This window comes from Colletotrichum godetiae (genome assembly GCF_030913485.1).
Source record: "Colletotrichum godetiae strain CBS 193.32 chromosome Unknown BDP55scaffold_27, whole genome shotgun sequence".
Taxonomy (NCBI): Eukaryota; Fungi; Ascomycota; class Sordariomycetes; order Glomerellales; family Glomerellaceae; genus Colletotrichum; species Colletotrichum godetiae.
Window position 1 is genome coordinate 221,098 of NW_026851275.1, and position 27,989 is coordinate 249,086.

General features: G+C 50.7%; 11 protein-coding genes across 11 annotated transcripts; 7 read left to right on the plus strand and 4 right to left on the minus strand.

The window, feature by feature from the left end:
* Window positions 1–886: 886 nt before the first annotated feature.
* On the minus strand, window positions 887–2,413 carry BDP55DRAFT_554793 (transferase; the record flags this gene model as incomplete). Its single annotated transcript, XM_060569425.1, has 1 exon — window positions 887–2,413. One exon carries the CDS (start codon window positions 2,411–2,413, stop codon window positions 887–889), a length of 1,527 nt encoding a protein of 508 aa, XP_060428137.1.
* A 463-nt stretch (window positions 2,414–2,876) lies between these two features.
* Window positions 2,877–4,597, minus strand: BDP55DRAFT_694896 (cytochrome P450 82A2; the record flags this gene model as incomplete). The annotated part of the gene is made up of 2 exons (XM_060577400.1): window positions 2,877–4,399; window positions 4,465–4,597. 2 exons carry the CDS (start codon window positions 4,595–4,597, stop codon window positions 2,877–2,879), a joined length of 1,656 nt encoding a protein of 551 aa, XP_060428138.1.
* A 519-nt stretch (window positions 4,598–5,116) lies between these two features.
* Window positions 5,117–5,396, plus strand: BDP55DRAFT_508740 (cytochrome b5-like heme/steroid binding domain-containing protein; the record flags this gene model as incomplete). Its single annotated transcript, XM_060567692.1, has 2 exons — window positions 5,117–5,192; window positions 5,245–5,396. Coding segments are annotated over 2 exons (228 nt in total), but the record flags the coding sequence as incomplete, so codon positions are not given.
* BDP55DRAFT_584931 (uncharacterized protein) lies at window positions 5,138–5,726 on the plus strand (the record flags this gene model as incomplete). Its single annotated transcript, XM_060570865.1, has 3 exons — window positions 5,138–5,192; window positions 5,245–5,405; window positions 5,466–5,726. A coding segment is annotated over exon 3 (237 nt), but the record flags the coding sequence as incomplete, so codon positions are not given.
* An 874-nt stretch (window positions 5,727–6,600) lies between these two features.
* BDP55DRAFT_633341 (uncharacterized protein) lies at window positions 6,601–7,176 on the plus strand (the record flags this gene model as incomplete). The annotated part of the gene is made up of 1 exon (XM_060572540.1): window positions 6,601–7,176. One exon carries the CDS (start codon window positions 6,601–6,603, stop codon window positions 7,174–7,176), a length of 576 nt encoding a protein of 191 aa, XP_060428141.1.
* A 204-nt stretch (window positions 7,177–7,380) lies between these two features.
* On the minus strand, window positions 7,381–15,081 carry BDP55DRAFT_612809 (PKSN polyketide synthase for alternapyrone biosynthesis protein; the record flags this gene model as incomplete). Its single annotated transcript, XM_060571212.1, has 8 exons — window positions 7,381–7,583; window positions 7,650–8,337; window positions 8,427–12,832; window positions 12,900–13,893; window positions 13,947–14,309; window positions 14,368–14,641; window positions 14,685–14,833; window positions 14,893–15,081. 8 exons carry the CDS (start codon window positions 15,079–15,081, stop codon window positions 7,438–7,440), a joined length of 7,209 nt encoding a protein of 2,402 aa, XP_060428142.1. The 3' UTR covers window positions 7,381–7,437.
* A 454-nt stretch (window positions 15,082–15,535) lies between these two features.
* BDP55DRAFT_716668 (serine hydrolase FSH) lies at window positions 15,536–16,491 on the plus strand (the record flags this gene model as incomplete). Its single annotated transcript, XM_060578345.1, has 2 exons — window positions 15,536–15,674; window positions 15,788–16,491. The coding sequence occupies 2 exons, from the start codon at window positions 15,536–15,538 to the stop codon at window positions 16,483–16,485; spliced, it is 837 nt and encodes a 278-aa protein (XP_060428143.1). The 3' UTR covers window positions 16,486–16,491.
* A 721-nt stretch (window positions 16,492–17,212) lies between these two features.
* Window positions 17,213–18,921, minus strand: BDP55DRAFT_694899 (major facilitator superfamily transporter; the record flags this gene model as incomplete). The annotated part of the gene is made up of 4 exons (XM_060577401.1): window positions 17,213–17,253; window positions 17,327–18,176; window positions 18,243–18,665; window positions 18,724–18,921. The coding sequence occupies 4 exons, from the start codon at window positions 18,919–18,921 to the stop codon at window positions 17,213–17,215; spliced, it is 1,512 nt and encodes a 503-aa protein (XP_060428144.1).
* Window positions 18,922–20,025: 1,104 nt separating this feature from the next.
* BDP55DRAFT_746559 (beta-ketoacyl synthase) lies at window positions 20,026–20,772 on the plus strand (the record flags this gene model as incomplete). Its single annotated transcript, XM_060580552.1, has 4 exons — window positions 20,026–20,111; window positions 20,172–20,258; window positions 20,317–20,374; window positions 20,435–20,772. Exons 1-4 carry the CDS (start codon window positions 20,109–20,111, stop codon window positions 20,770–20,772), a joined length of 486 nt encoding a protein of 161 aa, XP_060428145.1. The 5' UTR covers window positions 20,026–20,108.
* Window positions 20,720–22,199, plus strand: BDP55DRAFT_746561 (thiolase-like protein; the record flags this gene model as incomplete). The annotated part of the gene is made up of 2 exons (XM_060580553.1): window positions 20,720–20,768; window positions 20,825–22,199. Coding segments are annotated over exons 1-2 (1,389 nt in total), but the record flags the coding sequence as incomplete, so codon positions are not given.
* Window positions 22,200–22,391: 192 nt separating this feature from the next.
* On the plus strand, window positions 22,392–27,880 carry BDP55DRAFT_612815 (type I polyketide synthase; the record flags this gene model as incomplete). The annotated part of the gene is made up of 3 exons (XM_060571213.1): window positions 22,392–26,589; window positions 26,641–26,939; window positions 26,999–27,880. 3 exons carry the CDS (start codon window positions 22,392–22,394, stop codon window positions 27,839–27,841), a joined length of 5,340 nt encoding a protein of 1,779 aa, XP_060428147.1. The 3' UTR covers window positions 27,842–27,880.
* Window positions 27,881–27,989: the final 109 nt, after the last annotated feature.

A 27,989-nucleotide genomic window follows, 5' to 3' on the forward strand; every position in this document is an offset into this window, starting at 1 on the left:
ATTCTTGCGATTCTTCGAGAAAAACAGGACCAGCAATTAATCTGTTGCCGTCATAGCCGCTTTCGCATGCGTCGTTGAACTTATCCAAACTTTTTGACGCAGGCCTCCGCGCCACACAGCCCCAAACTTCCCAAGCTCGATTAGGAACAGACATCAAATGCCTCACACTGGATTGGGCCACGAGCGGGCGCTTCGGGCCCCGGGGTCGTCGAAGAGAAATCATCGCATAGATCATTCTCTATTCTTTCAAGTGCAACGGCCGCGCTACCAATGCACCCCATGATCAGGCGCTGATGCACATCAGTGAGATGTCGCGCAAGCGCGTCTGGGAACCATATTCAACACGTCGCATTCGCGAAGATTTGATTGAGCAGCCTATCGTTGGCGCAAGGGGACTAGAGCTTAGACTCGACTAATACACCCAGACTGGTGGGTGCAAACATGCGACCGATTCTGCAGTAAGACCACAACTGTTGTTTAGCTCGAGCCCGGGCTGCGAGCTGCCGGGAGACCACGATTCATTGCCCCCTCATAATAAGGCTTGCAAAGTTTGAGACCCAGCAGTCTTCGAATCTGAACCTTACGGGCGATGACATTCTCTTTGTAACGTCTTTGAATAAGGTGTTGCCGACCTCGGTCTGGTTCAGACACGTGCTGCTTGACAGGGACTCGAGCTCAATCGCAGCGTCCCACTACTGAATAGACTCAGGTACTGGAGTGTCTCCAGTGGCCAATGTTGAACGCCCGACGCAAAGCGCTGCATACCGTCTTGAAGAGACGATGCGTCAAAGGAGATCTTCGGAAAGACAATGAAGACAGTTGTTACTGTAATCGATTACAGACTCATTCGAGACTTTCCGTTTCTACACTTAGTAAGAAACTGTAGCTAATGACAGCAAAATGCAGCATACTTTGTAAACTCCTCATCTGCCTGCAGTTGCTCCATCTCGTCAGCGAACAAACTCACAAGCAGCTCGATACCCCCATGACCCTTCATCGGCAGTACCATGCAAAGCCTGAAATTAGCATTGAAAGCATCCATCAAGGGTCGCAATGATTCCGGCTTGCCATCATTACCAAATACATGCCCGCCGAAGTTGATCTTATCCAACGGCAACAACAAAACCGACGTGATCATGACATCAAAACCATCAAGCCGGGTGAAAGCATGCTTCAGCTTCGTATAATCAGGGACCTCGCGCATAAGCGTGAACGCGTCCTTGACAAGCCCCGGATTTACCTTGGCCGCCTGTGTGCGAATTTGAAGGGCGACATCGCGTAAACTCGTTGTCGGCGACACGAGCTCAGCCATCTGCATCGGCACTTTGTTGACGATGACAAGATTTCCAGCATACGATGCTGGGAGTTCTGGGTCGAAATCAGTGCGACCATCAACAGGCGACTCCAGGTATGATATTTCGTCCGCCGGCGCAGGCTGTCCAGACGCGATGGCCGCCTTGTACCGCGCTCTCATGAGGGCGCGCCAGAAAAGCGACAAAAGTGCATCATTTGCTGACAATCCCGCTCCATCATGAGAATCATCTAATACGTCCTTCTTCAGATTGTTGAAGTTGTCCGGAGAGATGTAGAAGATGCTAGACTCCATGGTCCGAGGCGGGGCCGAGGGTGGGGTTGCAGCAGATGCCGCTTCTTCCTCCGCATCCGGCGGTTGGAAGCCGAGAAAGCCCCATGTATCGCGCGAGATCTCGGCAGCGGGCTTGGCAGGCGACTGACTCCACAACCGCTCAAGCAGTGTACGATCGAAACTCTCGGGAGCCAGCCAGCTGCAGACGTTGACGTCCGGCTGCGAGAGGTTTCTACAGTGTTCTGACCACGCACGCATTGCTGTGACCATACCGGTCGCGTCGCTTGCGGAATGATGGAATCCCGTCGCGAGAACGCATCCGCCGTTGACGAAATTCGCTTGCGCCAGAAACACATCGGCGCCGCCAGTCAAGTCTGGCATGAACGGGGCGGCTAGGACGAGTTCATCGTCAAAGGCCGAGAACTCGAACCCTGAGTCGCGAAGATCCTCGTAGTCGGGCAGCACCTGCGACAAATCCTTGAAGGCAAGCTGTCGGGGAGCTACCTCTGCGGTATTTGGGCTCTCTGGATCATAAGACACCACAATATGCCCCGGTCTCCAACCGGTCTCATGCTCCTTGCGTGGGTAGATGCGACCATTGAGGAAAGGGAATTGCCGCAAGGTTGAGTGAAGGCCGGTCTGAAGGTGGGAGAATGCCTGTTGGAAGCTGACTTGAGGCTTCAGTGGTAGATAAACGATAAATTTAATGTACACTCTTGGAGGAATGAGATCGAAGACACTGAGTTGAGTAGATATCTCGGTCAGGGTCTCCTTCGCTATGCCGGTATCGGCACGGCTGGCCGCCTTGGTGTACGCATTGGTAGCCATGATAGTCAAGAAAGTCTAGCATTAACCAGAAACTGCTGATAGTTGAATCACTCTCTCAAAGACTGCGAGTTGGTCTCAAGTACGTCGCTACGAGCCCGTCATGGACTCATGGTAGCTTGATTCCGTGCGTGTCCATGATTATCTCAGCACATGATAGACAAGGTTTTGACTGAGTCGGGGTTGACCAAGTTCGTCCCGGAAGATCCCAATAAGGAAATCAACGTTGAACTCAACTCAGGTTGCTGTTAGCTGGAAACCTCAAGTACCCTGTTCATTGGCTCACTCTTTGGGCTTTGAAGGAATGACGAAGATTGGGAAATCCTGCTGACAATCAGTAGCAGGTTGAGACTCATGTGCTAGGTAGCCCAAAAGATCTTGGGCCAATGATATGAGGCAATGCAAGCGCGGGACTTAATTGTAATTAAATGAGAACCGAAATGAGGAGAATTGGCCCTCTTTGATATTATCCCTCCCGACTAGTAGGCCACTTCGTTCTCCGCACTGCCCTAGCATAGAAATTCAACGGCCGAATAACAATGAACTCAGGGTCGTAGACTACGGCTTCAGTAGACGCATCCTCAAAATGGTAGCGGTAGACCAACTTTGCCATCACACTTTTCACTTCAAGAAGTGCAAGATTGTATCCCACACAACCCCTAGTACCTGCTGCGAAAGGGGTGTAGGACATCTTGTGCCGGCCCTTCACGTCCTCTGTGTCCCAACGATCCGGGTCAAAACGCGTCGGATTGTCCCAGTGCTCTGGATTCTTGTGCAAGGAGGGGAACGTCGGAATGATGACAGAACCCTTAGGTAGGAAGTACCCCCCAGGGAGTACGACATCTTGCTTTGCGTTCCTCGCTGTTTGGAAGGACGGGTTATGCATTCGCTGGGTCTCTCTCACAAATTTGTCGAGGAACGGCATCTCGGTGAGCTCAGTGTAAGACCACTGTTTATCAGGCGATGCACCGCATTCGATGAGTTCTTCGAGCAGACACTGCTGGTTTCCGGGATATTTGGCCAAAGCATAAATGAGCCAAGCTAGGAGAGAAGAAGTTGTTACAAAACCAGCCCCGATCATGATGACGCAGTTGCTTAGCATGATCTCTTCCGGTAACTTTTCTCCCTTCTCATCGGTAGCCCGGCGGAGGTAGTCAGCGACGCTGGTGGCATGGAGTGCAGCGTCTTTCATTGGCAGATCACCGCTGGCCTTGACCGAATCCGCAATGCCTTTAGCAACGCCATCCCACAGGAGCTGTCTCACTAGCTTGAGTCTCTTCGGGTTCCCGAACGGCAAGTATCCATACCAGCTTCCGCGTAGAGATGTTTTCTTCATGAGCGAAAGATACTCGCCAAGAAGCCGAATGGTCTCATGAGGCTTGGTGTCAATTGAGTCAAAATGACCCAGGTCCATGCCGAGAATGACCTTCCAGATGATCTCCCCGGCCATCTTGAAGGTGTAATGATAGACATTGAATGCCAGTTCCTTCTCATCCAGGTCATCAAATACGTTGAATGATCTCTCGACGCAAGATAAAACAGTCGGTGTGTAGTGGCGGACTGCCTTTGGCGTTAAGCTGGGTGGAATGAACTTGTGCGCTAGTTTGAATGCCGGCGCATCGCTGTCGCAAGTGAACAGCGCTTCATTGTTTCGCATGTAGTAAAGAGGGTGGCCAGGATCTGACGTGGTCTTGGTGAAGAACTCCCCTTCGCGGAGAACTTCGCGAGAGACGTTGGGATCGTTGGTGAGGTATGTCACCGTGCCCATGTTGACTGTCTTGATTACGGGCCCATACCTTCCAAAGAGGCGATCATAGTTACCAAGCGGATCTGGGTAGATTTCATAACGGTTGCCAACGTATGGCAACGGCTCTGGTCCCAGCGGCTCTCTGACAGCTTCGCCGTTTACTCTGATTTGCACTGGGCCATCACTCCTTTCAACTTCGTTGATAGAAGTGAGCACATCTTTCCGATTGTAAAAGCAGATTGCTTCACAACTGTCAGTCTTTTTCCTCGGGATTGCATGTGAAATCGACGATCGGTTGGGGACTCACAATCAGAATCCAATACTGAGAATACACGTGCAATTCCTGATCTGAGTTCCTGCATGCTTTTAACGCTCGGAAGATTCAATGTCTGGCATCGCTCATAAGAGCCATGACCAATGGTGAATTGCTGCTGGAACATTGCGGAGGTGACTTGAATTGAGTCTCTACATGTGAGGTTGAGGCTGGCAAATACACGAGATCTAGTATTATGCACAGCAATGAAAGCGACGATAGGATTGATGCAGAAACAGTAAATTTGCCGCGGTGCCCGAGCTCACCGTGGTCTCGATGCCTGCTAATACACCAAAGGCGAAGGATGTTGAGGTTTCCTTTCCCGTCGCTCTCCCTTCTCCGACTAGCAGGGATATCCCTGTGGTGTTTTGACGGTTCTTGTCCACAAAGAGATGCCGGAGACTATTCTGGGCAGATCCGCAGTGGCAAGTCCCCGGACAGGTCCCCGTTTGGTCAGGCCCGTTCCCGTCTTGGGCAGCTTTCAATGACTCCTAGCAAAGCTAGAGACGATGATCGTGCACAGAGGGCCGACTTGGTGACGTGACCACAATCGGAAGCTGTGTAAAAGATTGTTCCAGCTGAGAAACCAGTGTTGACCAGTTCTGAGTGAATGAAAACAGATCGTGAAATTAGACCGTCGCCCATCATGCAGGCACTCAGTCGGTCAGATTTATCCAAGCATCACGAGGTTGATGATCTCTGGGTGGCAATCCGGGGCAAAGGTTCGTAGATGTGATGCACGTTCACGACACAGGCTGATTTCGGGTCACATAGTATATAACGTTACCAGCTACGCCGACGACCATCCTGGAGGTATCGAAGTCTTGAAGGACGTTGCTGGATCCGACGGCACTGAAAGCTTTGAATATGTGAGCCATTCAGAGGACGCATACAATACACTTGAAAAGTTCCAAGTTGGAGTGATCCTCGATCATGTGAGTCTAGACAAGGCAACGAGAACGTCACCAGTTGATGTTGATATCTGGAACTTACAGGAAGACGGTGCTGAACTCGGCCAAATGGCCAAAGTTTGGGATGCCCAACGCGTCCAGGTCGGGAAGGCTTCAGACTTGAGACCCTCAGTGTTGAGAATGACAGCAGCTATCACTGTCATACTTTTAGTGGGAAAGACGAGCCACTGGATTCTACAGTATAATGCTGCTTTGCTTGAACGGGGCGGGCCCGTACCTGTACAGACGGACTTGTCATCGTGGACCTTGTTATGGTTGGGAATGGGGCTTTCGGCCATGATAGGCGCAGGCGGTTGCTTGTACGTGTACACGAAGTTCACGAAGACCTTGGAGTATTACAAGGAAGTCTGGGAGTTCCCGTCGTATTTTAGCTGCAAAGTTAATCGAGCGGGTATTTGAGGGGTAAACCGGGATGAGGAAGAAGGTTATACATCGAAACAACTTCCCATGCTGACGGATTCACGACTGACTCGTCAGGGCTTGGTGGCAGCCGATGAGCCTTGCTATATAGACCGGAATACCCTCCAGCTGAATCCTTCCCTTCGTGTAGCCAATGCGCATACTAACAGATCACACATTTCGAGATGCACACCTATTTTCTTGGGCTAAGCCTGGTTGGATATGATGCCTTGTGGGGGCGGATGATTCGTAGCGGCGTAGCGAGCGAGGTCGGAAAGATGAAGCAGACGGGGTTCTTCCCTAATGGTGACATACTTCGAACAAATTTCACCGGCCTCCAGATCTTTGATAAACTGTTTGTTCCAGCCGTCATCTTCTACAACAATATCCTTAGCAATGGTTCTCGTTCTGACCGTATGCTGCTGGTCAGCCTTTTCACCACCATGCAAACAACCTCTCATTGCATGCTTGTCTTGGGTTGGAGTCGGGGCAAGAGGCGGCACTGGGCGAGCTTGTGAGTTCCAAAATATATTTTTTCCCACCTACTTATACTTAACTGACTGCCGGGCTTAAAAGTGAGCACTTATTCTGGGGAACCTTGAATCAAGCGTGGGGTGCAGCGGCTGTCTATCCTCTTTACTGCTTCACCCATGTTGAAAGATTTCTAGACGGCGAGACGAGCCAGCCAGAGAGTCAGGAGATTGGTCCTTCAGACCAAGAGGAAGCTATAGCTCTGGTTCCGACCGCAATCCTGGGAGCAATGGCACCTGCCATGCTTCTCTACCCGACATTCACCGAGACCTGCTCAACGTACCAACGGCAAGGGCTGATCGCGTTATATCGCCTGATGCCACTCGTACTCGCATTTTCTCATCCATCCTTTGTCTGGCTCCAAGGCAAGATCTCAAAGTCATTGGGCTTGAAATTGGAGCAACCAGGCTCGAACAAATTTATCACAACATCTTTACTCATCTCGGCGACTACAGCCGCGGCTGGGCACTTATGGGCGTTGACATGTTCAGAAGACGGAGGCATACGTCGAACGTTTTCACCTGCTGCTTATATCAATCCAGCATCCCCTACAGTATTCGCCGACGGTGCTCGAGACTTTCTCCAATGGGACATTTTTATCATCGCCGCGGCTTTAGTTCCTTTGACGGATCTCATCCTGAGATCATCTCACTCTTTCAAAAGCCTTCGGAAGCGAAACAAGTGGTTCCAAGTTCTGGCGGACTCATTCATTGGAAGAATAGCTGGTCTCACTCTTGCCAGTAGTATCTTGTCACCAGGCGCGGTCTTGGCCTTTACCTTGGCGATCAGAGCTGACCAAACATGAGGAGCAGGGGTATTGATGGTTCTTCGTCAAACGAGGGTTTGATTGTTGTATCAAAGGGCCTCTTTAAGCCTTTCTTGGTCTCACTTGAAAATCATGATGACCAGAGCACAGTCAATTCAACGAAGTTGGGGAGAAAAGTGCGTCCTTGGGATTGTTGGTAGAGAGCTTTCTAATTCACTCATTGGGTTGAAGTGGCCTGGGGACCAAAGAGAACATGATTCTACGTGCTTTGAGCCTGTTTCTTCCCTATTCACCTCTCTACTATTCATTTGCAAATTTGCTTTTGCCTACAATGTCCAACGCCAACTTCGACAGAGGTGAAGGACTCAACAACTCGAATACCGAAATATCGCTCTGCACATCGCGGAATACGCGGTTCCGGAGCTCAACAGCCTTCAATGAGTCGACTAGATGTTATGTCAGCATGATGATCACTTGTGAAAAGAAATCCTAGATATCATGTGCGTGTATACCTCCAAAGTCATAGAAAGCCTTCTCCGTGTCAATGTCGGTCGCCGCTACGTCCATGATCTGTGCTGCATAGCCTCGGAGAACGTCTTCCACAATAGTCACCGCATCTTGAGCAGTCTCCGCTTCAGCAAGCCGTTCCATAGCAGTTTTCTGTTCGTCAAGCGGACCCGTGCCACTGGCAAAGGCGAGACTGACCCGGTGACTGAACTTCGGGTCCTTGGTCCACGACGCTGCTAAAGAACTAACCGGCATTGAATGACCAAGACCGAGAACAATCTGTGGCTCAATAGGTTTACCGTCTGATGTCCGACTTCGCATAGCAGCTCTCAGGACGGCATCGAGCTCTGGCTGGGTCGTCTGCAGACCATTCCACCGATGCTCGTACATTTGGAAGTAGGCGTCCATATCAAAGTCGCCAGTGAAGTGGGCCGAGTCGGTTACTAGCCCAACATCGATTGCGGTAGCAGCGAGGCCCTGGCTACGACGGAAATGAGCAAACGCATCTTCGAACGTGTTTCCTGCGGCATAGTTTGACTGCGCAGCATTCCCGATGACGCAAGTGATTGAGGAGAGGAGAATGAAGAAGTCCACGTCTCGGGGAGTGGACTGATGAAGGTTCATTGTGCCCTGAATCTTGGGGAGAGTTGATCTTTGCCATTGGTCGTATGTCATGTTCTCAAAGATTGTATCCTGGTAACGAGTGTTAGTGGTACAGATTCATGCGGAAATGAAAGTCATCTGACGATACATGCACTCTCTGCTAGAATTCGACAACTTACCTCTAGCACCATTGCGCATTGGATTACACCCCGGATACGTCGCCCTTGCGTCTGAAGACGTCGAACTACCTCTTCGACTTGAGATGAACTCGACACATCGCATTTGAAAGCGTCAATAGGCAGCCCTCGTTGGCGGAAGGAATCCAAGCCTGTCGAATTCTTCTCTCCTCCTGATCTCGAGAGAAACACGACATGCCCAGCACCATGCTCGAACATGACGTCCGCAATCTTGAGGCCTAGTGCACCCAGACCTCCAGCAAGAATGTAGGTTCCCTGCTTGTTGAGTTTTAGTTCAGGCAATTTGGAAGGGCGCAGTAGAACTTGAGCGTAGGGGTCAAATTTCAGAATCGTTGTGATCGGCGCTTCGCCATCGTCAACGCGTGGCACAGTCTCACTGATATCAGAAAGCGATCTGACAAATCTAGGATCCAGTCGAATCAAATCTCCAGTGTCAAGGAGCTTACAAGTCTCGTCAAAGAGACGTTCAGCGAGCTTCGGCTTTGCTTTTCCCAGTTGAGACACGTCCACGCGAACGAAAGTGATATTACGGCGCGAAGCAACAAAGGGGATAGCGCTCCCAGATACGTTGGGCTCCATGTCGATAAAAGTTCCGAAGTCGCACAAACAATCAACCCATTTGGGAGAGATTTCGCCAGGCTGGCAATTTAGTATAACGTCCGCCCCTCGGTTCTGAGTTTGACGAATCATCTCGGCCATGCAACGACCAGAATCGTTACTGAGAACATGGCCGTGGTCAATCCCCATTTCCTTTGCGATAATGTCTATCGCAGTGGAAGCATTGACAGTAACAAAGACTTCTGCTTTAGCCAGCTGTGCTCGCCGGATCGCTGCTCTGCCTATCAGCGAGTCGCCCCCACGAATGAGAACGGTCTGGCCGCTTTCGAGTCTCGCTGTCTCCATAAGAGCAAAACCCGCGGAGAACAATGAAGAAAATGTTGTCAAAGCTTCTTCGGGTGATGTAGTTGACGATATTGGTCGGACAAACGACTCGGGGACGTGGACCGTGGTACTGCAGGGCTCCGAATGAAGTGCGATGACTCGCTGTCCAACTCTTGTAGTCCCCTCGAGAGACGATATCGCGGATACTGTTCCAATAATCGCAGAGGACACTAGAGTGTCGGGGATATTTTCGGACACCGGCGTGACCTGCACAAGGGCATATTCAACTGTGATCTCAACACCCCCGTCCAGAAGAGCCGGAGACATTTCCGACCTATCAACCCAGACAGTATTTCTACCTTCTCGGACCAGCATCAAATGTCTTCTGCTGCCCAAAGTCCCTTTCACTGGCGCCAGGTGCCTTTCTGGACTTTCTAAGTCTGCGTCCATGCTTTCATCTTCGACAAATCTCGGCACGAACACTTTACCAGCGGATTCGGCATATTCCATTTCAAGTTGACCATAGCCTCCTTGTGCAGAGCTACACCAGATATCAGTTATGATGTTGGCAGTGGCATCCACACTCAAGCTAGTGGTTCTAGACAGATCAAGATGTGGCAACTTGACTTGGGAATATTCTGTGCGCATAACCCGTAGTAAACCTTGGGTTGGCGCAAACTCTAGCCCATCCTTCCAATTCTCTAGGAGACCACCGCGAGTGATCCACAGTATTTGCGAGGCGTTGGAAACCAGACGCTTGAAGTGTTCAAAATCTTCATCGTTCCAATTATATACTAGGGGAGACTCGACCTCTAGCAGGGAAATAATGCATTTTCCTTTCAATCGATCGACGTTTGACAATGATGCCAAGGTGACTTCGCGATTGAGCGATGTCAGCTTCTTGGTCAGAGTATCGACAAGACATCTAGTTGATGCGTTGAGATCTGGCCTGTGCAGCAAAAAGACTTCATATGGCAGAGAGTCAACGGTCGAAAGACTCGGCCTTTTTGCGATCAGAAGCGTTCTCTTGCGACTCGTGTCCGACAAGAAATTGCCTGGTTCTATCCCTGCTGAGCGGATCATCGACTCAATATCTTGATCCAGTACTGAGGTGTTGTCATCCACGCCCACCAAGCAGAGAATCCCTGAAGATCGTATGAAGCCTTGCAGTGCGATTAGCGTCGAGTATTCCTGGGAGGTGTCTTGGCGTTCAGTTGGCTTTATGCTGACGATCAAGTCAAATGATTCATCTGAGAATGGGGCTGCATCACGAGACATTGGTTTCCAACTCCGAGTGTCCACCTGATAATTCTGGGTTGAAGATAATTGTTGGGCCAGATGTGCAGCTGACTCCGAGGTCGTAACGACGTGAACAACTTTCTCTTTTCTGCCTGGAGCTCCCCTAGAGAGGTTTAATAGCGCTTCCAAGAAGAGACGAGAGCCATCCGAAGCATCGTGCATGACGACAAGCATCTCGTAGCCTGGCCTCTTATGGTGCAACCTGTCTAACAGTCCCGCTAGAGCCCCGAGAACTTTATCTTCGAGGAAAAGCTCCTTGTGGTCGCTAGAGTCCCGGTCTAAGTCGAGAGGAGATGAGAGGGGGCGTATGAGATCGATGTCCTCCTTCCATCTCAGCTTTGCACACACCTTTCGCGCAGTCCTACCGCTGGAAGAAGAATCTTGTGAAGACGTCACTTGTCTCAACGCAAAGTCGCGGACAATCAACTTGGGACTGCTCCAGAGCTCGTCGGACACGATCAAATCACCAGACGTTTCACGACCATTGGTCTGAAGACGTTTGGCGTAACCGCTGTACGTGCCACCATCGCCTTGGGGTAGATCTGCAGCAATGTACATATGCTTCAATGTATAGGGTACTGCAGCTTCCTGTAGTGGCCTTCCATCTGAAAAGGCAATGAAGAGAAGGTGGAAAATAGCGTCCATAGTTGCCGGGTGAATCAGATGGGGGCACTCAAAGTCGAAAGGCATGGAAGACTTGGTGTCTGGGATGCTGATAGATCCGTGGGCGCAGTGCTCGCCGGTGACTGCACCTGCTTCAAACACATTCCTGAAAGTTGGCCCGTACTCCACACCAACAGACTCAAGATGGTCGTAGAAGTAGTCCATTTCGATATCTTCCACGGCATTGAGCTTGATGCGATTATAAATGCCAGTCATCCCTCTCCATTCCTCTTCAGAGGGAGCTAAAGCACTCTCCTTTGCGTTTTCGTACTCTAAGCCCACGGTTCCATGGCAGTGCTTAGTCCACGAGTCTTTAGAAGAGATAGAGTAAATAGCAAACTTCCACATAGACGGACGTGCTTCGTCGGGTCTCAGGCTCACTTCCGTCTGCACAACTTCCTCTCTAGAAGGCACGACGAGTCCACGCTCAAATTTAAGGTCTTGCAATCCGATGCCCTTTAGTTTCCTCGAGGTGTCCTGCAATTGAAGTGCAGCTTCCAAGGCCATCACAATCATTCCAGCCGCAGGGTAAAGTACGGTCCCGGTAATCTTGTGATCTTCGATCCATGGGTTCTCAGAAGTGCGGAGATAATTGCGCCAGCGAGGCTCCATTGGATTTTGCAGAACGACCGGCACCCCTAGTAGATCGGCTCGAGGGCCACTCGGGAATCTGGCTGATCGGGCCATCGACGACTCATGCCAGTAACTCTTGGTATGATTCCAGGGATATGACGGCAAGTCGGGCAATGAGAGTGGCAAAGACTCTGGGTAGATGCCATTAACGCGCAAAAGGTTTATGCTGTGGCCCGAACTCCAAAGCTGACCAGCAAGCTGTAGTGCTGTGATCTCTGCATCCTTGTTACGCACGATGGCGGAGAAATAAGGTGCCTCTTTTGCGGTGCTGCCCTGGCTTGTCTTGACGATCTCGGATACTGGGCTCTGTAGAGCTCCATGAGGGCCGATCTCGATGAAAGCGCTCCACTGAACTCGATTACGACCCCGGCCCTGGGTAGTCTCTGGCTTGTGGTCAAGCAAAGCAGTCATCGCTGGTGAGAATCGAACCTGGTCGCACATGTTCTTCATCCAGTACGATGCATCGAGATTCTTTGAGGTGACCGTATCCCCAGTAAGTGATGAGAACATTGGACAAAGTTGTTCAGCTCCAGCCAGAGGGACGATGCTGCCCATCTTAGCAAGGTACTCTTGGGCGACCGTCGCCATGTGAGGTGAGTGGTAGGCTGTCTTGACGCGGAGCAGTCTTGCAAACTTTCCATCGGCGGAAATAACGTTGCACAACTTCGTGACAGCGTCTTGGTCGCCTGACAAGGTTACGCTTGAAGGGCTATTGACACAAGCTATCACCACAGAACAGGGTGGTACTTGTTTGATGTACTTGGAAGCCTCTTCTTCGGATAGTCCAGCAGCTGCCATGGCACCTACTCGAGGAGCAACATTGTTGGCCACCTTTGCTGAGCAAATTCCTCGAAGATATGCAATCTTTACCGCATTGCAACGGGATAGAAGTCCAGCTGCATATGCAGCGCCTGTAAGTGTGTTAGATACTGGCCCTTGCGCTCTGAAATTAGCGAACAAGGCGAATCATGCACTTACTGATCTCACCACTAGAGTGCCCAACAACTGCTCTAGGTTTCACTCCCCACTCTCGAAGTAAATCAATCAGGGCAATCTGGAGAACTGTACACAGCACTTGGCTGTACTGAGGGAGGTCAACGTTTGATTCGATGGACCGAGATAACTCGTCTATCAAGTCCCATGGGCAACCGTAGTGTTCAAGAAGGACCTGTGACCGATGAATGCTTGTCCGGAATATGCAGTTGTTGAGTAGCTCTTTGCCCATCGTGGGCCACTGCGCTCCCTGGCCGGTGAACACAAAGATTGGATTGTCGTGTTTTGAAGCTCTTTTCGACTTCGTGAGGCCTTTGCTGAGCTGGTTCTGCAGATCTAGGACAGATTCTGCCACTGCGAAACTGCGGAATTCGAGATGAGTCCGCCGCGCCGACAACGTGTAGGCAAGGTCGGATAAAAACCTCGAACTCGAAGTCGCTTCCTTGTCCGATAGGAAATCCTCGTACGATTGAGCCAGGTGCTCTACCGCAGCTTGGTCTCGTGTGCTGAAAGTGAAGAGTCGCTTGTTGTTTACTTGACGAGGTGAGTCGGAACCCATGCTTATGCCCGATTCAGAAGAGTCGTCTTCAAAAGTGCTGGTAGTGTGATTTCCTTGGAGGCCCCGGTTTCTCAGGTAGTTGTATGCATCGTCCAGAATAACGTGGGCATTGGCACCTCCGAAACCGAAGGAGTTGACGCTGATACGTCGCTGACCCTGCGAAGGCCACGCCATGTTCTCTAGAGGCAAAGCCAGATTCCACTCAGCCAGCTTCAACTTCGGGTTCACCGACTCGATGCCGGCTGTCGGAACGAGCATTCCCTTCTCCAAGCATAGGACCGACTTCAGAAGACCAGCAAGGCCTGAGCAGCCTTCAGTGTGTCCCACATTGGCCTTAATGCTGCCGACGTAGAGGGGGCCAGACTCCGGCGAGCGCCCGGAGCCAAGCGTTGCGCCGATGGCTGACAGTTCAATGGGGTCCTGTGGTGAGATTAGTTCTGCGGAACAATGCTACAGCCATCTGTTTCACTTACACCCAGTGGTGTGCCCGTGCCATGAGCTTCGAAATACTGCGTATCTGAGAACAAGAGCCCGGCCTTCTCGTAGGTAGTCCGGATAAGTTCGGCCTGTGCTTCAGCACTAGGTTGCGTTATTCCCGGCGTCTTGCCATCTGCGTTGGTACCGGTGCCACGAATGACGGCTCGAATGGTGTCTCCGTCGCGCAATGCATCTTTCAATCTTTTGACCACTATACATGCGATTCCCTCACCTCTCCCATAACCATTGGCTCTGTGGTCAAAAGAGTGTGAGATGCCCTCGGGACTGAGCATGTGCATCGAGGACAGTTGATGCATGAAATTCGGATGCAAGATCAAGTTGACGCCAGCGACCAGACCCTTCATTGAGTCACAAATTAGTGGCCAAGTCCCTCACCAAAGTAGTGGACTCACGTACCATGTTGGTTTCGCCCAGTTTAAGTGACTGGCAAGCCAAGTGCAGTGCGTATAAGCTCGATGAGCAGGCTGTGTCGAGGGTGAGGCTAGGTCCACGAAGTCCAAAAAACCAAGAAACACGGTTCGCGGTCATCGCTTCACTCATCCCAGATGCCGCCACATCTCCGACGTCGTAAATATCGTGGGTTGAAAGTTGTTCGTAGTCGCTTGTCATACAGCCAACGTAGACTCCCGTCTGAGAATTCGTCAGATCGCCCACTGCAATCCCCGCTATACTTCGTGTCAATCATCCGCCCCGAGACAAAGCGTGAGGTTCACTCACCATTCTCGAATCCTTCGTAACTGACTTCCAGCAACAACCTCTTCATTGGATCCATTCCAGCTGCCTCCTTGGCAGTCATAGAGAAAAATGGCGCATCAAAGACGGAAACATCTTGCTCCAGGAAGTACCCGTGCTTCACACTAATCTGGGTGATTGGTCTGTTAGTGAAACTTGGTACTACGATCTTCGAGCGGTGGTACTCACAGATCCTTTACGATCAGGGTCGGGATGATACCAGAAATCTGCATCCCACCGCGAAGATGGCACCTTTCTATGTGCACTTCTGCCATGGCTAATCATGTCCCATAGTCTCCTCACTGATGTTGCCTCTCCAGGCAGGCGGCAGGCAGTGCCAATGATGGCGATCGGCTCTTGTTCGTCGCACGGGCTCATGATGGACTTGCTTGATGTGGCTGGAGTAACTGTGTTGCGATAAGCTGTGTGAACAAGTTGACGTGCACGCAATCTGGGAACTTTCTGATGCTTTGGGATTCTTCCTAATGATCAATACTGAGGCAATTCCAACCGGTATCAATCAATAATTCTTGAGCCTGCAGTAGTAGCATTGTCCATCACCGGCAACCTATTGTAGGCACACCCTTGCCGATTACCACATCCAGCACTGGACAGGACCTTCGGCTCATCCTGATTCGTGAAAAGGTCAACAAATTTCCCGATTAAGACGGCCGTAACCTAGATGACAGGCCTCGACAAGCTTTGGTTCATAGTTGATAGTGGCAGTGAAGAAGTAAATTTTCAGACAGATTCCCGTTACTTTCTTCCTTCGCTTTCGTAATTCAGAAACTTCCCTTATCGTGAAATTACTTTGATATTTGCTGCTGTCAATATGAGGATTCTTGCATTGCATGGTGTAGGCAGTTCTGCCAAAATCCTAGAGAGCCAGCTGGTGGGCTTGATGAGATCGGTCGATGCAAGCTACGAGTTTGTGTTAGTTGATGGAGCTGTACCATCGCACCGAGGGCCTGGTAAGAACACCACCAACATACCCTATCGAAATCTTCTCGAAGATGACCACCGCACCACTTCATGATCAAGCATAATTCAGACTAGTCGACGCTAATGCTGAGATGAATCTTAGGCATGAGCCCGGCTCTTAGCGGACCGTTCTATTCTCACGCGACGGGATACTCGCCCTCAGAAATTGAAGCTGCGCACCACCAAATCGCTGCCACAGTCGACGAGCTAGGCCCATTCGATGGCATACTAGGCTTCAGTCAGGGGGCATCACTAGCACTGTCTTACATCTACCACCAACAAGTCAACGGCGAAGATCCTGACTTCAAGTTCGCCGTCCTTTTCTCATCCGTCGTGCCATTCTCAGCAGACGCCACATACTGCGAGGGCGAAATCGACCAACTCTGCTCATATCGCCGCAGCGGAATGCACGCCAAAGACCTCGCTCCTCGGCAGCAAGTCTTCAACGACTGTCTAGTTCGGACGTTCCAATCTGCTTTGAAGATTGGGGCTGTTTTGCCGGACTTCAATCAAGATTTCTACAAGGATGTAGGCGCCATAGTCCCTCGGGTGCTGCATCCCATGTTGCTTCAAGAACGCATACACATTCCAACGGTCCACGTGTCTGGCAGGCGAGACTTTCCCTTTATGCACGACATGCATGAGATAGGGTACCAGATGTGTGATGCGAGACTTTCTAAGAAGTTACATCACTCAGGAGGGCACCATCCGCCCAAGAAGGAGTCAGAGATCAAGGCCGTTGTGAGGGCTATGGAATGGGCGGTGGATCAATACTACCGACAGCCCCCATCATTTCTGTGATTGAAGGAACGAAAATAGACCATAGCGATCATCTGGGATTATGGATATGCCGAGTCTACTTTAGGTACTCAGTACAACTACGTCTCAAGTTCAAATTATGTTCATCATCTCATCAGCCTTCCCTCCCACTCTACAACGTCGAATTCAAATCCAATTGGTTCAGAGGCACTTCCGGTGGCCTTCTGATGGTCGGTCCCATATTAGCTCCGTGTTACCCCGCACGCTCGGCCGAAGACAGCGGCAAGATCGTTGTACTACAAACAAGTCTTAGTTGCTGAATTCAGTGACTTCGTTGATTTTTGAATTGAGTGGTATTTTGTTGTTCAATATTGCTTTCTTTACTGCCTTTGCTCTCTGCATTTCGCGTTGGGATGTTCAAATAGAAGGAGCCAACACGACACTCAAACTCCGATTTTCAGGGACCCGGTTTGGTAACTAAAGTACCTATTTGCAGTATATGATAGCTACATGGATGCGATTCTGTTCGTCCACTTTCCGTTTCTGTGCTTCCTCGACCCATGCTGTGCTCAGATGGTGTCGTTACGTTTATTGAATACATCGTTTCTTCCGGACTCAGTCGGGCTGAGATCTTGGTGCTTCATCTCCATGCTGTCAGTCACCTCGCTGTTAGGTGATTTGTCCCCGCTTTCGTCCCCGGCAGGTGGTGGGCTTCCCTGCTTCACAGTCTTCCACTGTACCAGTGCGCTTCCTGCAATGCTTGCGCACGCTAAGCCGACAGCAACGTACCAGGAATTGGTGAGGGATTTGCTGTAGATACGTATGACAGAGTCAAGAGTATTTGGTGGCAATACTCCGGGTTGTCTTATGCTGTTTGCCCCACCGTCGACAATTGCGGTAGCGTTGATGTTTGGTAGTTCGTTTGCCAAACCGGCCCGGAGCTCATTGGTGAAGACATTTTGTGCGACAGAGATGAAAATGGCGCCACCAAAGGTCTGCAGGAACATCACGAGAGCAGTTCCTAGTGGTATCTCTTCCATAGGTAGGACGGTTTGGACTACCATCAGAGGAGTTTGCATGCTCTGGCCAGATCCAAGACCATACAGGATTTGGTATCCGATCCAGTCCCGAGTGGGAACGTCTGCCTTCCAGGAAGTGAGAAGACCCGAACCAACTGACATGAATAGGGTAGAGGCAATCATGAAGGGGTTATAGTACCCGATCTGAGTTATGCCTACTCCGCTGACGATTGACGCCAAAGCTGTCGACAGAATCAAAGCCAAGTTCATGAGGCCCGAGTCCACGGCAGATACACCCTTGATGGCTTGGAACCAGATCGGGATGTACTGCCGTAGCGTGAAATCTGCCCCGGCAGTGCAGACCGAGAACCAGCAAGCGGCGGCCACACTGCGCTGGGAAATGACCTTGATGGGAAGAGTAGCGTTCTTTCCGTTCTTGGTTTGAACGAAAAGGAATGCAGATGAGAGCACACCAAATAGTACAAAAAGCACAATGACTCTGGGATTGTTCCATGGGTAAACAGTTCCACCCCACTGCAGCGCAAGAAGCAGGCAAATGACAGCCGGCATCAGGGCTAGTGTGCCAATGGGGTCGACTTGCATGACTTTCTCCAGAAGAGTCTTTACTTCCCCGCTATCAGGCCGAGGTGGTGACTGGAATAAGAAGATCATGATGACAAAAGCGACGGCTCCGATCGGAAGGTTGATGTTGAACTGTTCAATATCAGACTCTTGATCCTGCGCGGTATCAGGTCGTTTTTGGGTTAGGCAATCACTTACACACCAACGCCAGGTCACCTTATCAGTGAAGGCTCCCCCGAGCAGCGGCCCGACCACGGAGGCAATGGCATATACTGCTCCGACGAGACCAGTGTATGCAGGTCTCTTGGGTAGCGGAATAATCACAGCAATAATTGTGAATGTTCCTGCCAAAATTCCTGCACAGCCAACACCTGCGATCGCCCGGCCCAGAATAAGAACAACGGAATGAGGAGCAGCGCCGCATACAGCCGATCCGACTTCGAAAATGATGATAGAGATGAGGTAAATAAGTTTGATGGAAAAAAGAGAGTACAATTTGCCGAAGGTGAGTTGAAAGGTGCAAGTTGTGAGGAGATAGGCGCTTCCGTACCACCCAATGTCGTTGATCGATCGGAACTCATCTGTGATACGTGGGATGGCAGTTGATATGATGATGTTGTCCTATCATGTATGGTGTTAGTTCTAGTGTCAAGGACATGTCCTGATAAGTATTTCTTACCAGGCCCACTAGGAAAAGTGTCAGGCAGAGTCCAAGAGTGATTACGCCTAGCTTCAAACCAGTTGGCCCTTCGGCATCGGGCCCAGGAGTTGGACTTTGAGGAGCTGGCTGTTCAATCATTGTGGGCTCATCTGACTTCAAGCTGGATTTCCTGCTTCCCATCTTGGCCCATTTCGATAAGTTACCCGTGGAAGGCATATTGAACGTCGTTTGAAAGCTGAACTTGGTACACCAAATTGCGTAAGAGCGTTTTTTCGATTGCAGAAACTGTGAAAGACTAAGAGTGAATTGAGTTAGTGCAAGGATAGCAGACAAGTATTGCTCAGAACAGAGAGGGCTGTTTCTTTGATCTAATCGTGCTACAAGCTGACAACAATTGCTTTCAGGTACCAAGGCACCCGCGCAGAAGCAAAATCAGTCTCTTGATAGCCATGGCTTACAAATTGAGACGATGTCTCAAGGTTTCTTTCAGCTTGAGGTAAGGCCGGCGATGGTTCCATTCGCGTGTCAATGCCAGCTCTCTGAGTCCAAGATCAAACTCCCGTCGGCGCCACGACTCGTGACGAACAGGCCACGGCGACAGCCACTAGAACCCCTACAACCCGGTCATCCATCCCCATTCACCCATCTCTTTAGGCTTTTGGTTTTAATTCGAAGCTTTCCGTCGTGCAGCGACCGTTGTAGGGCTATCCCGTAGGTGCCGCCGAACCTTCGCGGGTCTGACTTTTTTTTAAAGTTGCATATAGGTCATAAGATATAGCGCTAGAGTTTAACTTAGATAGTGATACCGATCTGCAGGATCGAAAAAGAGATTTCATGTATTTGTTTACTCGGTATGGTCATTTTTGATCAACTCCGGTTGCCATGGTCAATCAACAAGACCACCATAGCTGTCTTTGCGCACTGGAGGCTATGAAGGGTCTTGCCAATGTGTTGTTTCAATAGTATCAAGACGAAGCTCAGAGACCCTCTTAGACTTGAGCTAGATTTGATGCATCGCCCAACTTAGTCACTGTGTCTCTCGAACAGGATACCCACTTCAATCACCTTTCTCTGATTCTCGCCAAGCAACTTCAACTGTTGGTCCGTGTGTAAGACAGAACATTCGCAGTGTCCCACCTAAGACATTCACAATGGCACCGTACATGAGTCATGGAGCATCTTCCTCTGAGCTAAGCTCTCCAGTGGAGAGCATTCAGTCGCCCAGAGGAGGTCCGGTGGAGCCGATTGCAGTCATTGGAATGAGTTGCAAGTTTTCAGGAAACGCGACAACTCCAGACAAGCTATGGCAACTCGTCGTTGAGGGACGAGACGGCTGGTCTCCAATACCAAAGTCGAGGTTCAATGCCGATGCTTTTTTTGATAAAGATCATGCAAAGATTGGGATGGTAAAACCTCACGCCAGAGTTCCTAATTATGATCACGCAAGCTGACGGATCTTGGAACAGTCTCATGTGGTTGGCGGTCATTTCCTCAAAGATGATGTCTCTCGTTTCGATGCGTCCTTCTTCAACTTTACCGCTGAAATCGCCAACGTAAGTTCCATTCTGACAGAGAGGTCGTGCGTCTTGCGCAGCGCTGAGGATGTTGTAGGCGATGGATCCACAAATTCGTCTGCTTCTTGAGTCCGTGTTTGAATCATCAGAAAATGGTAAGATCAGAAGAGTGTTTGTTGCAGTGGCATCTTCAGAGTTAACCAGAATTCTCTTAGCCGGTGTAACTCTTCAACAGCTAGCAGGAAGCGACACCTCGGTTTTTGTTGGTTCCTTCTCTAGGGACTATCATGATGCTCAGCTGCGAGACCCGGACACACTGCCCAGGACCACTCTGACTGGCAATGGTGTCGCTATGATGTCGAATAGGATTTCTCACTTCTTTGATCTTCGTGGTCCAAGTATTACTACAGATACTGGATGCTCAGCGAGCTTGGCGGCTCTGCACCTTGCTGTTAATAGCATTCGCAATGGAGAATCACGAATGGCCGTCGTGGGCGCCTCGAATCTTCTACTCAACCCTGATCCATTCATCGTCATGTCGGGCTTAGGGTAGGCTACTAAGACCCTGAGAGCCGAGTACCAAAAATACTAACCTCTGATTACAGAGTCCTCGGTGCTGATGGCCGATGCTTCGCCTGGGACAGTCGAGCAAACGGCTATGGTAGGGGAGAGGGCATTGCAACGCTTCTCCTGAAGCCTCTCCGAGAGGCACTAGCCGACGGAGATCCTGTTCATGCTGTTATTCGAGAGACGGCAATTAATCAGGATGGCAAAACACCGACCATCACGTCGCCGTCTTCTGAGGCTCAGGAGGAGTTGATACGAGCATGTTATCGAAGAGCCGGGCTCGATCCTTCTCGGACAGCATACGTTGAGGCGCATATGACAGGAACCCCGACCGGCGATCCCATCGAGGCTGCTGCTATAAGTCGTGTATTTGGAGAAGGACGTTCAGTCGACAAGCCGGTGCTAGTAGGGTCAATCAAGACGAACTTGGGTCATTTAGAAGCATCCAGCGGCATTGCAGGAGTCATCAAAGCTATCATGATGCTCAAGAACGAGATGATCCCACCGAACCTGAATTACGAGGAAGCAAACCCCAAAATCGATATGAAGTCGCTCGGGGTGAAAGTTCCGCTGCAAGCACAGAACTGGCCTGAGGGAATGCCACGACGTGTTTCTGTCAACAATTACGGTTACGGAGGAACAAACGGCCACGTCATCATTGACGGTGCTAGTGAGCATATCGATCAATGTCATTCAATAGCATTGGAGAAGACTGGGCCTCGTCTTATCGTCATGAGTAGCAAAGACTCCATTGTCACTGCACGAATGGTCAACAATCTGAAGGGCTATCTCGAGGCTCGGAAAGCGTCAGTCCAAAAGCTTGATCTTGATAACTTGGCATACACCCTTCAGAAACACAGGTCACATTTCCCTTGGCGAGTTGCCATATCGAGCAGCGACTGCGAGGCAAGCTTGATCGAGGCCCTCGAGAACCCAGTTAAGAAAGCTGTAACTCTTGCTAAAGACCCCCCGCGCATCGGCTTCGTCTTCAACGGACAAGGGGCCCAATGGCATGCCATGGGCCGCGAACTCATCCCAGTATACTCGATTTTCAGGAAGGCTCTTCTCCGCGCGGATGTTGTTTTGGGAGATTACGGCGCGGACTGGTCCCTTGTGGATGAGCTCCAGCGGGACGAAAAGTCTACCTGCGTCAACGAACCTCACCTAAGCCAGCCCGTCTGCGTCGCTCTCCAGATATGCTTGGTTGACCTTCTTAAATCATGGGGTATCCAACCCACCGCTGTCACCAGTCACTCGAGTGGCGAGATTGCAGCAGCCTATGCCGCCGGTGCGCTGACGTTTGAAGAGGCTCTGGGCGTCGCATACTTCCGTGGTGTTTTGACAGAAAAATACCACAACGCTTCCCGCGGTCCTGGAGGCATGATAGCCGTGGGTCTTGGAGCTGAAGATGCATGGGCCTACCTCGCGAAGAACGGTGTCACGAAAGGCACCGTTACTGTAGCTTGTGTCAACAGCCCCTCAAGCGTCACTCTTTCTGGAGATCTCGACGCTATTGAAAGTCTGGAGAAGCGGTTCTCCGAGGATCAAATCTTTGCACGGGCGCTGAAGGTCAAGTCCGCCTACCACTCTCATCACATGCTCCCTATGGCGGAAGAATATCTCAGGAAGCTTCAGGACATCATTCAGCCGAAGCTGAAGTGGCAAAAGCTAATCTACTCGTCACCTGTCACGGGCAATCTGATCGAGGCCCCCGAAAAGCTGGGTCCACAACACTGGGTAAATAATCTGTTGTGGCCAGTTCTTTTCTCACAATCATTTGAGAAGATGTGTACTTCAAATGCCAGTCAGGAGGCCAACGTAGACTTTATTCTCGAACTTGGCCCACATTCGGCGCTTGCAGGTCCAATCCGGCAGATTTGCAAAATTCCTGCCTTGAAGGGGCTCAATCTACCTTATGCATCGGGCTTGATCAGAGGTCAGAACGCTGTAGTGTCCATGCAGGCGGCTGCTGGAGCTTTATGGTGCAAGGGATCACCGGTTGACCTCTCTGCCGTCAACTGCCAGGAGGACTACACCAGCCTAAGAGTCATTTCGGATCTCCCTACATATCCTTGGAATCATACCAACAGTTTCTGGCAAGAATCGCGCCTGAACGTTGCTCATCGCATGCGGACGCATGTTCGCCATGAGCTAGTCGGGTCTTTGCTGCCAGGCCCCTCTTCGACCAACCCAATTTGGAGGCACTTTCTCAAAGCGAACGATCTTCCTTGGCTTCGAGACCATTTGGTCCAGTCTGACATCGTTTACCCGGGAGCCGGCGGAATATGCATGGCGATAGAAGCTCTACGTCAATACTCTGAAGTTCCGGCCGAGACTCTAGACGGTTATTGTCTGAGGGATATCCAGATCAGCAACGCATTAGTTATCCCGGATACAGAAGCCGGCATCGAGGTTCAGCTGTCTTTGCACCCCTGTGACGACAAGAATCTGGAGCCGGGATGGTATGAGTTCTCTCTGAAATCACCTGGCACCGACGGTAATTCGTGGAATGAGCATATCCACGGGTGCATCTCCCAGAGGCAAAAATCAAAGGCCGCCTTGCCCTCTGTTGTAGATGGAGGTGATGCTATCGGCCAAGCCAGCTCTGCCCATCCTCTCAAGGTGGAAATTGACTATTTGTTCGCTCGCCTGAGGAAGATGGGTCTGCAACATGGTCCGACATTCCAGAACATGATTGGCATTCAGGCCAACGAGTCTGGTTCCAAATTCCAGTTCAAAGTAGCGGATGTGAGCTCCTCGAGCTCCCATCTTCTCCACCCCACCACGCTCGATTCAATCTTCCAAGGAGCTTATTCTGCACTTTCCTCCGAAGACTTCCAGAATTCGATGGTAATGCCTAGAGCCATTCAGCACATCTACGTCTCGCAGGCTATTACTTCGACTCCCCACTACAAATTTGAGGCTCTTGCAACAATTGATCGTTGCGATAAGTCGGGCTTTCGGTCTTCCATAACGACGCATGAGCTGAACAACCCGGGGGCCCCAATCTTGGAAGTCAAAGCTCTCTTTTGTCAGGCAGTGGGCGGTGTGAGCCTAAATCAGCGAGAACAAGAGCCGCCTAAGTTGCTGTTCAAGATGCATTGGCATCCTGACTTTTCTCTCATGCCAAAGGATCAGCGCAAAGAGCCACTCAGATTTGATATTGATCCATGCGAGCTGTCCGTCAACAAAAAGCTCGTTAGAGCAGCCTGGTATTTCATCCGAGATGCCATACAAGATTTATGCCCCGACAAAGCTGCTATCGGAAACATGGAGTGGTATCATAGGTCGCTCTATGCTTGGATGGAAGTCAACTACAAAGCTGGTCTTGATGGAAAGCTCGCTCGTGGAAGTGCTTCATGGGCCAAGACAAGTCAAGGCATGAGGCACATGCTCTTTGATGAAGTTGCTGCCCAGAGCGTAAATGGGCGCCTTCTATGTCGCGTGGGCAAGAACTTGTCTCGGATTCTCCGGAGGCAAGTGGCTCCATTGGAGGTGATGATGGAAGGCAACTTGCTTTACGAGTTCTATGAAAAGGCTCTGCGATGTAACAGATCCTACGAGCAGGTGCAAAAGTTGGTTCGCATGTACTCGATGAAGCACCCTCGTGCTAAAGTCCTTGAAATTGGAGGAGGCACCGGTGGATGCACAAGATCAGTACTAAACGGCTTGTCTGAAGACACCCCTGATCGTCGGCATCGCTTTGCATCATACACCTTTACCGATGTCTCGGCTGGGTTCTTCGAGGCTGCAGCGAAAAAATTCGATGATTTTGGAGACATGATCAGCTTCAAAAAACTCGACATCGAAGTGGATCCCGTCGAGCAATCCTTCGAGGCGGGCTCTTATGATCTCATTATCGCTTGCCAAGTTCTCCACGCTACAAAGAATATGGAGAGGACGATGAGGAATGTTCGTAAACTCCTGAAGAAAGGCGGACAACTCATCTTCGTTGAGACTACGAAAGACACATTGGATGTGCAGCTAATCTTCGGAGCCCTTCCTGGCTGGTGGCTAGCTGAAGAAGCTGAGCGCAAGGGTGGACCAAACCTTACTCTTGATCACTGGGGGCGGGTTCTTGCCGCTACGGGCTTTAGTGGCATTGACTTAGACGTGAGAGACATGGAAGATGACGCGAACTACTCCTTCAGTGTCATGGTTACAACTGCGGTTGCACCACCGGCGTTCCCATCTGAAGTCTTCCTGCTCAGCTCATCCGAGTCTGTCTCTGTTGACTGGGTACAGGACTTGAAGTGTCAAATTCAGTCCGAGACCGGCGCCAGTTGCAAAGCCACAGACTGGCGATCAGTTGATGCTAACGACAAAGTCTGCGTTATGCTTGAAGAAGTCGTTGCCCCCCTCCTCAGTCGACTGAGTCGCGATGACTTCACTTGTGTTCAGCGGCTCTTGACAACTGCTCGGGGCGTACTGTGGGTGACACGAGGTAGCCTTATCGACGGCGCTGATCCAGACATGGCGCTGCACTCTGGACTACTTCGCACCCTCAGGATGGAGGATGCGGGGCGCCGATACATCTCCCTCGATCTAGAAAGCACGGAGCCGTATTGGTCCGCCAAGAACGCCGAGCTGATCAGGGATGTCTTCAAGGCTTCTTTTGACTTTTCCCTCAACTCATACGAGATCGATTGCGAGTACGCGGTGAAAGACTCCATCCTTCACATGACGCGTATTTACAACGACGACTCGGAAAACATTGCTTTGGCGCCCGAATCTGCTGAGAAGGTGCCTGAAATCAGACCATTTGGTATCCGGGGTGAAGGCTTGAACCTTCAAATGGAAGTCGGGACGCCTGGTCTTCTAGACTCCTTACGCTTTAGGGAAGTCAACCTTCAAGACTTAGATGAGGATCAAATTGAGATCGAGCCTCGCGCATTTGGTCTCAATTTCAGAGATGTTCTCGTGGCACTTGGTCAACTCGACGAAACCATTATGGGCTATGAATGCAGCGGCATTGTCACTAGACTGGGCCCGGATGCAGAGCAGAACAGCGGGCTGAAGGTTGGCGACCGAGTTTGTGCCATCTTGCGCGGACATTGGGCGTCAAGAGTCTTGATCAACTGGCCTTGTGCTGTTCGTGTCCCAGATAGCATGTCCTTCGAGGAGGCTGCGACAGTCCCTATGGTTTTTTCTACAGCATATCATGGCCTCTTTGATATCGGCCGACTTTCGAAGGGCGAATCTGTTCTTATTCATGCGGCAACAGGAGGTGTAGGTCAGGCTGCTGTGATGCTCGCCAAGCAACGAGGTGCCCGAGTTTTCGCCACAGTCGGCACCGAAGCCAAACGGGACTTCGTCATGAAGGAGTTTGGCATTCCGAAAGACCGAATTTTCTCCAGTAGAGACTCATCTTTTGGCCCTGCTCTGATGGCTGCCACCGGTGGCAAAGGCGTTGACGTTGTGCTCAACTCTCTTGCCGGGCCGTTGCTCAAAGAGACTTGGGACTGCATGGCGAGGTTTGGACGATTTGTCGAGATTGGTAAGAGAGACATCGAGGCGGCCAAGAATTTGGACATGAGTCCCCTCCGCCGTGCAGTAACATTTGCGGCAATCGATTTGTTCCAACTTGGCAAGTTCAAGGGTCACGTCGTCCAAGACGTTCTTCGGGGTGTCATGGAGATGTTCAGCCAAGGAGACCTACGCGTGGTTTCTCCCAGGACGGTTTTCCCTATATCTGAGGTTGACCAAGCTTTCCGACTGATGCAAAGCGGCAAACACCTCGGGAAAATTGTGGTTCAACCACAGCAGACAGATTTAGTTAAGGTAAGAGACTCACCTACCGGTTGTCTGGCCGATTATTGATCATAGATATAGGTTATTCCTTCCTCAACCCCAGCTCGTCTGTTAGAGGATGCATCTTACCTCATTGCTGGTGGCATGGGTGGTATTGGTCAGTCCATAGCGCGATGGATGGCACGGGACCTCGGTTGTAAGAACCTCATTATCCTTTCGCGCAACGCGCGTACCCATCCAAGCTGCGGGGCTCTCATTACCGATCTTGAGAAAAGTGGCTGCAGAGTTACTGTTCAGAATTGCGACGTCTCGAATGAGATTGATTTTCGCCGAGCTGTTGACGAAGCTGGCCGGAGCTTCCCTTCAGTTCGTGGGGTCATCCAAGCAGCTATGACTTTGAATGTAAGTCTGCATAGCAGCCCTCATGTGAAAAGTCAGAATACTAACTTGACGCCCACCAGGACTCTATTTTCCCCAACATGACATACGAACAGTGGCAAGCTGCAACAGGTCCTAAAATTGCAGCCACGTGGAATATGCATAATCACCTTCCGGACCTTGACTTTTTCATCTTACTTTCGTCCCTGACAGGACTCGGAGGTAACACAAGCCAGGCGAATTACTCGGCCGGTGGAACTTTCCAAGATGCTTTTGCGAAATACCGCACTTCACAGGGCCTTCCTGCAGTTTCAATCGATCTGGCCAGTATTCAAGAGGTCGGATTCGTTGCCAACGCCGAGGGAGTCGCGGAACGCCTGACGAAGACAGGCCTAGCTGATATTGATGAGGCTAGCCTACTCAAGATCGTCGAAACAGCCATCCAGATGCCTAGTCGACCAGTCGACCTCAGTCAGCTTATCACAGGCATTCTGGAGTTTGAAGAGACTTCGACAGTCGCCTGGGTCAATGACACTCGCTTCTCGTCTCTTCGCACCAACCACAGTAACCACAGCGGAACGCGCGGAATAATGGATCGCAAAGGGACCACGGCAACGCGGCTCTCTGACTCGTTGCAATCAGCAACCAGTGGCACAGGCGCCGTGGCACTTATCTTGGACGCCGTGATATCGAAGCTTTCTGAGATGTTTGGGTTGGACGCCGCGGAGATCGACAAGAAGCACCCCGTTTCTAGATACGGTGTTGACTCGCTCATCGCTGTGGAATTGCGCAATTGGCTCGTGTCTAGCGCGGGTGCCGAAACGACAAGCATTTTTGACGTGTTGCACAGTCCAAGCTTGAGCGTTCTGGCTGAAAAGATCGGAGAAAAGAGCCGCTATGTTTCAACTCTAGTCAAGGCTTCGTAGAGTTTGTTATCAGTCTTCTCTAGAAAATACAAATTGTGCACTTTGGTAATTCGTTGAGTTCTATTGCATGTGGTTGCACATCGTATGATGGAGATGTTGATGGTAGCAAACCCCGCTGCCGGCGGGATAACAGTGATTACGACGCGAA